The 11,994-nt window shown below is 30.7% G+C and overlaps 1 protein-coding gene across 1 annotated transcript; it reads right to left on the reverse strand.

Annotated features, from left to right (window-relative positions):
- Positions 1–819: 819 nt before the first annotated feature.
- On the reverse strand, positions 820–4,725 carry LOC119603802 (apolipoprotein D-like). The gene is made up of 6 exons (XM_037955994.1): positions 4,522–4,725; positions 4,331–4,445; positions 4,137–4,267; positions 3,987–4,069; positions 1,527–1,625; positions 820–1,071 (listed from the first exon to the last, which is right to left on the reverse strand). The coding sequence occupies exons 1-6, from the start codon at positions 4,527–4,529 to the stop codon at positions 944–946; spliced, it is 564 nt and encodes a 187-aa protein (XP_037811922.1). The 5' UTR covers positions 4,530–4,725; the 3' UTR covers positions 820–943.
- Between the last annotated feature and the right edge of the window lie 7,269 nt (positions 4,726–11,994).

Below are 11,994 nucleotides of genomic sequence, written 5' to 3' on the forward strand. Positions count from 1 at the left end.
AACTAGAGAACTGAACTAGAACTGAACTAGAACTGAACTAGAACTGAACTAGAACTGAACTAGAACTGAACTAGAACTGAACTAGAACTGAACTAGAACTGAACTAGAACTGAACTAGACTGAACTAGAACTGAACTAGAACTGAACTAGAACTGAACTAGAACTGAACTAGAACTGAACTAGAACTGAACTAGAACTGAACTAGAACTGAACTAGAACTGAACTAGAACTGAACTAGAACTGAACTAGAACTGAACTAGAATGAACTAGAACTGAACTAGAACTGAACTAGAACTGAACTAGAACTGAACTAGAACTGAACTAGAACTGAACTAGAACTGAACTAGAACTGAACTAGAACTGAACTAGAACTGAACTAGAACTGAACTAGAACTGAACTAGAACTGAACTAGAACTGAACTAGAACTGAACTAGAACTGAACTAGAACTGAACAGAACTGAACTAGAACTGAACTAGAACTGAACGAACTGAACTAGAACTGAACTAGAACTGAACTAGAACTGAACTAAACTGAACTAGAACTGAACTAGAACTGAACTAGAACTGAACTAGAAACTGAACTAGAACTGAACTAGAACTGAACTAGAACTGAACTAGAACTGATCTAGAACTGAACTAGAAACTGAACTAGAACTGAACTAGAACTGAACTAGAACTGAACTAGAAACTGAACTAGAACTGAACTAGAACTGAACTAGAAACTGAACTAGAACTGAACTAGAACTGACTAGAACTGAACTAGAACTGAACTAGAGGTATAGTTGTATTTACATTACTAACGAAAGACGTATTTACTCTACTGTTAAAAAAAAATTATTCATATAGTTTTTATTTTATATTCTAACTAGACCATTTTACAATTGTTTTTAACTATTTACACATGTGTTTCTAATCTTTATTTATTTATAACCTGATCCCTTCTCACAGCCACTCTGATCTGTTTTTGTAGAGGGGGCCCAATGATAGACCATTTTCCTTGATAACACTTCTAGCTCGTTCAATATACTGGGGCTGAGGTTCACGTTCACGAGTTAAAATCCAAACGACCTCTATAAAATTGCAATAAAATAAATAAAATATTAAAATAACTAATTGTAGAAAAAAATTTATGAATCATACAGTTTTGTTAGTACTAAAAGAGAAAAGCTTACAATTACATCAGATAATGACAATAAAATGTAACATTTTCATTTAGTTGCACAAATAAAAAAAAAAATATTTACTTTTTTTTTCTCTACATTATTTAGTGACCAAAGTGCATGTTACATCAACATGCAATGAATTAGCAAAAAAATATATATATATATTTTTAATATCAACAGAAATTGTATGTGTATGAGTGTCATTAAATATATTAAGCTTTTGTTGTCTTTTTTACATGTTCATAAATTTAATCAATGTGTGATGTTTGCTTTTAAAATGTGAATGAAAAGCTTTTTCATTTCACTAATTTACTAAGTGTATTGATAGTAAATCTGTAGTTTGTTTTTTGTTTTATACTTACTGCCATTCACTAGACCACCAATATCTGTACATGAATAAACCACAGCATAGTTATCATAGTCTGTATCTAAAATCCAATAGTCAGCAGCACCAATAAAAGCTGTAAATAAAGTGAAAATATACGAGGGTTATGTAGAAATGTTAAAATATAATCGAATTAATATCTACTCTTAAAACATTGATTAGAAGTTTAACATTCAAGATTTATCATTTTAATAAAAACTTAAAAAAAAAATTATATAAATGTGGTTTTTCCACTCTTCTTTTTAAACTACATAGTGGAAAAAGTATGAACTAATGAATTGTTCATCGACGTAAAATTAAGTAATTATTACTAACAATTATTTAGTCTTACAGTAACTACTTACATGCTTACTTTTAATTAAAAGTGATAAAGAAAATCATTGAAAGTAATTGAAATAATTTTAATCAGGTCATGTAGTCAATCAAAGTTCACTTTTGATTAAATGTACTACTATATGTTCTTTTTTAGAATTTATACATATCAATACAGCTTAATGTTTAGATTTATACAAACATATGTATGTGTTATATATACATATATTTATCATTAAATTAAAATTGAAAACAAGCAAAGTCTTATCATTCAATCACCTACATATTCCAAATTTTTTATAGGCACATCTTTCAAAAGAAATTTCAGTAAAAACAAGTAAGAGTGTTATATCCAGCTTTGCCGATATCCAATATTTATAACCATGCCGCAGTTTTATGGGAAATAGGGTAATTAACAGACCGATACTCAAAATATTTTGAACCATGATTTTGTTTTGTGTAGAAATTGTTTATGTCAAATTTCAAAAAGCACAGTGGTACTTCTTTTTTGTGTAAAATCCAACGCTGTACTGGTAATTTAAAGCCAGAAAAGAGCTTTAAAGTAATTTTCTAGAATGGACCTTATATAGGGTAAATTATGCACCGAAACTCATAAAGTTTGGATCGTCTATAACATGTTAATGGCAAATTTTTTGTTATACTTATATTTCAAAACAGGTATGAATATAAAAACTGTTACCCGGGGGCCCCTTGTATAGGGGTTATAGAAAAATGTGCACCAATATTATAAATTATCAAGGAACATTTTAAACCTCTTGCTTGTTCCGTTTGGACAGACAGACGTACAATATATAGCCTATTCTATAGTCTAGTCTATAGTCTAGTCTATAGTCTAGTCTATAGTCTAGTCTATAGTCTAGTCTATAGTCTAGTCTATAGTCTAGTCTATAGTCTAGTCTATAGTCTAGTCTATAGTCTAGTCTATAGTCTAGTCTATAGTCTAGTCTATAGTCTAGTCTATAGTCTAGTCTATAGTCTAGTCTATAGTCTAGTCTATAGTCTAGTCTAGTCTATAGTCTAGTCTAGTCTATAGTCTAGTCTAGTCTATAGTCTAGTCTAGTCTATAGTCTAGTCTAGTCTATAGTCTAGTCTATAGTCTAGTCTAGTCTATAGTCTAGTCTAGTCTATAGTCTAGTCTAGTCTAGTCTAGTCTAGTCTAGTCTAGTCTAGTCTAGTCTAGTCTAGTCTAGTCTAGTCTAGTCTAGTCTAGTCTAGCCTAGTCTAGTCTATAGTCTAGTCTATAGTCTAGTCTATAGTCTAGTCTATAGTCTAGTCTATAGTCTAGTCTATAGTCTAGTCTATAGTCTAGTCTATAGTCTAGTCTATAGTCTAGTCTATAGTCTAGTCTATAGTCTAGTCTATAGTCTAGTCTATAGTCTAGTCTATAGTCTAGTCTATAGTCTAGTCTATAGTCTAGTCTATAGTCTAGTCTATAGTCTAGTCTATAGTCTAGTCTAGTCTAGTCTATAGTCTAGTCTAGTCTATAGTCTAGTCTATAGTCTATAGTCTAGTCTATAGTCTAGTCTATAGTCTAGTCTATAGTCTAGTCTATAGTCTAGTCTATAGTCTAGTCTATAGTCTAGTCTATAGTCTAGTCTATAGTCTAGTCTATAGTCTAGTCTATAGTCTAGTCTATAGTCTATTCTATAGTCTATAGTCTAGTCTATAGTCTAATCTATAGTCTAATCTATAGTCTAGTTTATAGAGTAGTCTATAGTCTCGTCTAAAGTCTAGTTTATAGAGTAGTCTATAGTCTCGTCTAAAGTCTAGTGTATAGTCTATACTATACTCTAGTCTATAGACAGTGCAGTATACATACATACATACTCACAGTTAGACATAGATAAACGGACAGACAGAAGGACATGTAATGATAGCGGTTCTATTAGGTCAGACAATTATAGTGTGAAAATTACAAATGGAATGATCAACTTATAGTTTCCAAAAAAGTGAAGGGTATAAACCTCACATTTTTTATAATGAATAAAAAATTTCAAGCAAATTTGTAAATATCGAGGCAATGACTTATACGTGTATAAAATTCACACATTTTTAATATTTAGCTTTTGCTAAATTTTTAATAAAATTACTTAAATTAACTCACCTGGCATACTACTGAATCTCACCTTCAACTTAGCATTGCCCACAATCTTAGCCGAGCCTTTAATATCATTAGGTTTACCGGTTCTAAAAAAATGTCAATATAATTTATAAATTATCACAAAACTCAATTTCACGGTGAAAAGAAACTTACAGTGTATTTATGTTAAAATTGTAAATACTAAGATCTTTATTTTCCATCAAACCATATTCGGCGTAAATGCATTTACCGCCCAATTCGAAAATGAAAGGATATTTTTGATTTTCATACCAGCGGCCCAAATACTAAAACAAATAAAACTTTTTATAATAATAATGTAGAGCTATGTTGTTTGATATCAACTTTACCCTGGAAGCATCAAAATTCTTGACGGTGGGTATATTTTGATTACAAGCTCCACCATTTAAAACTTGTGTTAGACTTAATTGCACGAGACTTAAACCCGCTAATATGAGTAATAAACTAAAAAAAAAATAATTAAAAGTTTTTTTTATTATTTCAACTATTTAGTTGTTTATTTATGTTTTATTGTTCGCACCTTTTCATATTATTTATTAGTTTGTTGTTTTCTATTTGTTTATATTTTTTTATAGCACTTGTTTTTTTATACCTATGATCTTTATAACGTTTTTTACTCACTACCAGTTTGCGAATGCCGGTTTCCTAAAGAGTCAGATTTGTTTTTATACTTCAGAAACAAACATTTTGAGATACAAGTTAAGAGCTTTTAGTTGTTAATTAAAGCGAAGAAAAATGAACTTCAACATTGTGACTTAGCAGTATTTATTTTATATTGCTGTTAATTTATTTTTGTCTAGATATATGTATTTGCATTTAACAATTTAAAAAAAATATGAATTAAATATTTAATTAATAACTGCATCACGACTGTCGTTTGTAATGGTTGCATTTCAACGTTGATTGTCTATTCCCTACAATGGTGTAGTATGTTGGGTATACGTGGGAAAATAATGGTATAAAGCTATACCTGTCAGTCTGGGAGTTGTGGGTTCGATTCTTACCAGAGACTCTGATCTGCTACACTACAACGGGCGTATGGTCATCGTCATCCTGCTCTGTAAATTAGGTTAGAATATTGATAAATCAATTTCTGTTCTAATAGTAAACTAAATGTCACTCAAGTGATAATATACAACATTAGCCTTTTGTCAATATTCTCAAAATTTTTTTTAAATTTTTGCTTGAAAAGTCTTTTAACGATAATTATATTGTAACAAATTTAATCGAATAATATTCAAAACTACAGGTTGATTACAAAGCTTTCATGGACAGACGGATGGATAAACGGACGGACGGACGGACGGACGGACGGACGGACGGACGGACGGACGGATGGATGGATGGACGGACGGATGGGTGGACGGATAGACGGACGGAAATAGGGTTAATAGGAAGAATATTCTGATCCAATTTGTATACTTTTAGGTGACTAAAGGGTCATTATTTTTGTGCGTTTTAAACCCCAGCATATATTCATTATACCATTCATACTAAAGTGTTTTAAAAAATAAATTTTTTATAATTTTTCTTCCATGAAAACAAAAAAAAACTTATTTCCCATCAGTTTGAATAATAAAACTTTGAACATAAATTTTGAAAAATTTTCAAATAAAAAGTTAAATTTGTTTTGTATTCCGTTATTTTAAGATTTGAATTCAAAAAAACCACCCTCCTGAATGTATAAGGAAAATTGTATGAGAACTGCTTTATCAACAATGTAATGTATGTGTATTATTTACATATAGCGCCATCTATTTGTCATTTATACAATAAATTGAAAACAACCGTTAGGCCATAACTGTACTATCGACAAGAAAATTCATGTACTGTTTTGCTGCAATGGAAAGCATACACACACATGCATATGTTCATACATTTGCCATGCTTCTCATCGATTATGTACAATTTTTCCTTATAAATATCTTGTATAAAATATAAAAAATCAAAAATCAAACGATTCTGAGAAAATATCTTTGATTTCTTTCACCTATATCTTCCCAAAACGTCTAAATCTGAACTGAGTAGGAATTTATGCTGTTTTTGTTATTCCATCTCCAATATGTAGTATATGTTAATTGGTTCTATAGAAATGATACTTTTTCAGTTAACCGACAAACCGTTTCTTCAAAAAGAGTAAAATTTACCTAAAATTCGCTAAACACAATGGTGATATACTAAATTTGCAATACTTTAGTTTCAAATTAGCAATATGATACAACAATACAATACATACAGCAAACATCTAAGAGTTATAATAAATACCAAAGGGATCCCTTCCTAATATTCGTATTACCCGAAATTATCCTAAAAATTATGTCATATTTTCATTCATGCTCCAGTACAACTACTAATTTTTATTAATGAAAAAAAAAAACTTTAATAAAATTTCGTTTTCATTTGGCATAAAAAAATGAAAAAATTTAAGCTTTGTATAATATAAAACCTTTCATTAGCCATCATCCAAAAGAATTTTCTTCTTGAATATAAATATGTATATGCACATTCTAATATGCAGTATTAGACTGATTCAAAATTTTGATCATTATACTCTACACCACTTAAATGGGGTCGGTCACGCCCGACTATATGTATTTATTTTCTTCCTGTTTATGCTTTAATTTCAACAAATAATTTATTTTAGAAAAACCTCTGAAACATATAATACAATATAGGATAATAATGTTATGGAAAATTCCAAAAGTAACATTTGGAGGACGAAAGGGTTTCAAATTATCTCATTCAATAGTGGCAGTATCTATATATATAAAAATGAATGTGTGCCTGTATGTTTGTATGTTTGTATATTTGAAGTTTATAGACTACTGAACGGCTGAACCGAAATTTGCACAGTATATTCCTGTATATCCGGAAGAGGTTGTAGGCTACTTTTTATTTTGTAATTTCAAGTGGGCGAGGAGCAACGCCCATATTAAGAATATTAAAATTAAATTAATACTAAATCAGTATATCTGAGGAAATATAACAGTTAGGACCTCAAATTTTGTCGGAGCCACTTTAGAGTCAATATGATTATTTAGGATAAAAAGTAGGCGGACTAGCAGCAGGGGGAGTGACACCTCCCAAATAAATTATATAATTGGGAATTGCACGAAGAACTTTAACATCCATGTAAACATTGGCGGACTACCAATGAGGGGAGCGGTACCTCCCATACAAATTAATTACAAAATTAGTTTATAATGCAAACAAATAGAACTAAATTCTTCAAATTTTGCACGAAGAACTTTAATATTCATGTGAACATTTTGTAAAAAAAACAGGAGGATTAGTTAGTTAGTTAGTTATTTAGTTAGTTAGTTAGTTAGTTAGTTAGTAGTTAGTTAGTTAGTTAGTTAGTTAGTTAGTTAGTTAGTTAGTTAGTGTAGTTAGTTAGTTAGTAGTTAGTTAGTTGTTAGTTAGTTATGTTAGTTAGTTAGTTAGTATTTAGTTAGTTAGTTAGTTAGTTAGTTAGTTAGTTAGTTAGTTAGTTAGTTAGTTAGTTAGTTAGTTAGTAGTTAGTTAGTTAGTAGTTAGTTAGTTAGTTAGTTAGTTAGTTAGTTAGTTAGTAGTAGTTAGTTAGTTAGTTAGTAGTTAGTTAGTTAGTTAGTTAGTTAGATTAGTTAGTTAGTTAGTTAGTTAGTTAGTTAGTCGTTAGTTAGTTAGTTAGTAGTTAGTAGTTAGTTAGTTAGTTAGTTAGTTAGTTAGTTAGTTAGTTAGTTAGTTAGTTAGTTAGTTAGTTAGTTAGTTAGTTAGTTAGTTAGTTAGTTAGTTAGTAGTTAGTTAGTTAGTTAGTTAGTTAGTTAGTTAGTTAGTTAGTTAGTTAGTTAGTTAGTTAGTTAGTTAGTTAGTTAGTTAGTAGTTAGTAGTTAGTTAGTTAGTTAGTTAGTTAGTTAGTTAGTTAGTTAGTTAGTTAGTTAGTTAGTTAGTTAGTAGTTAGTTAGTTAGTTAGTTAGTTAGTTAGTTAGTTAGTTAGTTAGTTAGTTAGTTAGTTAGTTAGTTAGTTAGTTAGTTAGTTAGTTAGTTAGTTAGGTTAGTTAGTTAGTTAGTTAGTTAGTTAGTTAGTTAGTTAGTTAGTTAGTTAGTTAGTAGTTAGTTAGTTAGTTAGTTAGTTAGTAGTTAGTTAGTTAGTTAGTTAGTTAGTTAGTTAGTTAGTTAGTTAGTTAGTTAGTTAGTTAGTTAGTTAGTTAGTTAGTTAGTTAGTTAGTTAGTTAGTTAGTTAGTTAGTTAGTAGTTAGTTAGTTAGTTAGTTAGTTAGTTAGTTAGTTAGTTAGTTAGTTAGTTAGTTAGTAGTTAGTTAGTTAGTTAGTTAGTTAGTTAGTAGTTAGTTAGTTAGTTTAGTTAGTTAGTTAGTAGTTAGTTAGTTAGTTAGTTAGTTAGTTAGTTAGTTAGTTAGTTAGTTAGTTAGTTAGTTAGTTAGTTAGTTAGTTAGTTAGTAGTTAGTTAGTTAGTTAGTTAGTTAGTAGTTAGTTAGTTAGTAGTTAGTTAGTAGTAGTTAGTTAGTTAGTTAGTTAGTTCGTTAGTTAGTTAGTTAGTTAGTTAGTTAGTTAGTTAGTTAGTTAGTTAGTTAGTTAGTTAGTTAGTTTAGTTAGTTAGTTTAGTTAGTTAGTTAGTTAGTTAGTTAGTTAGTTAGTTAGTTAGTTAGTTAGTTAGTTAGTTAGTTAGTTAGTTAGTTTCAAGGAGGAAGTAAGGAACTACTAATAAAGAGTATTATCTTTTCCCCGTCCAGGAGAAGAAGAATAGCTATGCTTTCAAAAGGTATCAAACTATTTACAGTAATTTTTCAGACAAAATATGCTAAAATAAACTACCAAATTAAGTGTTTCCGTTTACGCTATAAAATGATTAAATTTAAAAAATTCAAAAATACGAATTTCAAAAAATTCCTTATATTCTACGATTTAGCTATTACCAAATATTGACTACAAATTTTAAGAAATGTTATATTATTTGTTGATTTTCTGTGGGGACTTCAGGTACTTTATGTGTTCTCCATACAAACGGGGACCACTGTAATGTACATATTTAATGGTATATGTGTAGTTATATTCATGTAAATACCCTGAAAAAAACTATACAAAATAATTCAACTACATTTACTTAATTATATTAATAAACCACAAATTAAATTACTTATATACTACAAATGAGGAAAAAAAAAAACTCACGTTTCATACACAAAACCACCGTAAATATTTGCATTCAAACAAATTGTATAGAGAAAAATCCATGTTATAACACAAAACTGACCATAAAGCAAATATAAAAGAGGAACTACCATAAAATGGTATTTGTTGTAAAATAAAATAAATGCACTTTTAGAAAATATTTCAACTGGATATTAGATACAAGCTAAGGATGGACTTTTGATGTATTTTGGGATGAATTTTTCGAGTGTAGTTTAGTACTTCAATGAAAGAACTTTAATGTAAATGAAATTTAAATGAAAATGTTTAGTAAAATTATATAATCGGTCGTTATGAATGTTTTTGGATGTACCAATGTATTTTAAAGTCGATTTTATCTGTCCGTCCCTATATTCTTTAAGAATTTGAGACCATCAAAATCGTTTAATATTTCATAATGCTGGACTTTCTAGATCAGAGGTAATAAAACTTTTATCCAATTAAGCACCTAGAAAGTCTTAGAAGTTCCACCGCTAATATTTCAATGTGTTTCAAATGAAATAATAAACTCAATATAACCCCACTTCTGTAGTAATCCATGCAAAAGTAAAGATTTTAAATGAAAGGTAATATTTGAGTTTTTTGAAATACTTAGACAAATATTTATTAAATATCTTAGTAGTTATGTATTTACTTATGTTAAGTAAAGGATTTTTAAGGTAATGAAAAGAAAACTATTAGTATATATTTCAGTAAAAGATTTTTTTTAGAATTTAATAAAAATGACCCTGAAAATTATTTCATTTTATTTAATTCATATATTTCTTTCAAATCCCATTTTAAGTTCAAAGTTTGTTTTTTACACAAATTGATATATAATATTTGCCCTTAAATAATACTAAACTCACACTATCTTTCTAAGTCACTTACACGAATGCTATACATACCGTTTACAACAACTGACGATAATGATTTGTAATTTATCAAAAACTGTTCGTTTATATTGTAAATTTGTTTTTCTAAGATTTTTTTGGCAATTTGTAACATATGTGCTTATGCTTAACAGAAAATATCTTTCGTGTTTGGCAGTTGAAATATTTATAACTTTGAAAAATATTTCTTAGTATTGATTTCAAGCTGAAATAAAACAAACATACAATTTAAAACAAGCAAATAAATGAAAAGAAAAAAATATTTTGCAATATCGAAATATTGTGGAAAGCAAAAAATGCAAAAATTTAAAAGGAGAAATAAGAGTCACATCTCAGCAAACTCTTCTAAATACTTTTGACAGTTGCAACCATGTTAACCTGTCATTACGTCGCATGAAAACAAAGCATTGTATCCCGAAAAGTATGCAACATTGTTTGTTGTCAGCCAGAGCATTATACTAAAGGAGGGAGAAAAAGGGCGGAACGGCGGCCAAAAACAACGAGAGCGAGAAGGAGGGCAAACAGAACGCCGGGAGAGGCGGAAAACGAACAAAAAACGAACGAACGAAACGAAGAACGAACGAACGAACGAACGAACGAACGAAACGAACAAACGAACGAACGAACGAACGAACGAACGAACGAACGACAACGAACGAACGAACGAACGAAGAACGAAACGAACGAACGAACGAAACGAACGAACGAACGAACGAACGAACGAACGAACGAACGAACGAACGAACGAAAAACGAACGAACGAACGAACGAACGAAGAACGAACGAACGAACGAACGAAAAACGAACGAACGAACGAACGAACGAAGAACGAACGAACGAACGAACGAACGAACGAACGAACGAACGAACGAACGAACAACGAACGAACGAAACGAACGAACGAAACGAACGAACGAACGAACGAAGAACGAAACGAACGAACGAACGAACGAACGAACGACGAACGAACGAACGAACGAACGAAACGAACGAACGAAACGAACGAACGAACGAACGAACGAACGAACGAACGAACGAACGAACGAACGAACGAACGAACGAACGAAACGAACGAACGAACGAACGAACGAACGAACGAACGAACGAACGAACGAAACGAACGAACGAACGAACGAACGAACGAACGAACGAACGAACGAAACGAACGAACGAACGAACGAAACGAACGAACGAACGAACGAACGAACGAACGAACGAACGAACGAACGAACGAACGAGAACGAACGAACGAACGAACGAACGACAACGAAACGAACGAACGAACGAACGAACGAACGAACGAACGAACGAACGAACGAACGAACGAACGAACGAAACGAACGAAGAACGAACGAACGAACGAACGAAAAAGAACGAACGAACGAACGAACGAACGAACAACGAACGAACGAACGAAGAACGAACGAACGAACGAAGAAACGAACGAACGAACGAACGAACGAACGAACGAACGAACGAACGAACGAACTAACGAACGAACTAACGAAAGAACGAACGAACAACGAAACGAACGACAACTAACGAAACGAACAACTAACTACTAACGAACTAAACTAACTAACTAACAACTAACTAACTAACGAACTAACTAACTAACTAACTAACTAACTAACTTAACTAACTAACTAACTAACTAACTAACTACTAACTAACTAACTAACTAACTAACTAACTAACTAACTAACTAACTAACTAACGAACTAACTAACTAACTAACTAACTAACTAACTAACTAATTAACTAACTTATTCTCTGGACTATGCTATGGGTTAGGTTTGGACTGAGTTGTCATAACATCCAGGACGTTATCACACACCATTATGTTCATAAACATTGCGACACTTTTTAGATGGTCCACGGACGCTATTACTGAAGTTAGTAAATCGTAACGTCCATGGACATTACTGGACATTA

This window comes from Lucilia sericata, unplaced genomic scaffold (genome assembly GCF_015586225.1).
Source record: "Lucilia sericata isolate MDLA Ls3-8-SP2 unplaced genomic scaffold, ASM1558622v1 Contig000338F_arrow, whole genome shotgun sequence".
NCBI lineage: Eukaryota > Metazoa > Arthropoda > Insecta > Diptera > Calliphoridae > Lucilia > Lucilia sericata.

Coding starts and splice junctions, on each gene's coding strand:
- LOC119603802 (XM_037955994.1), bottom strand. Junction 4,268..4,330: donor AGAATTTTGATGCTTCCAGG/GTAAAGTTGATA, acceptor TATTTGTTTTAG/TATTTGGGCCGCTGGTATGA. Junction 1,072..1,526: donor TGGTGGTCTAGTGAATGGCA/GTAAGTATAAAA, acceptor GCAATTTTATAG/AGGTCGTTTGGATTTTAACT.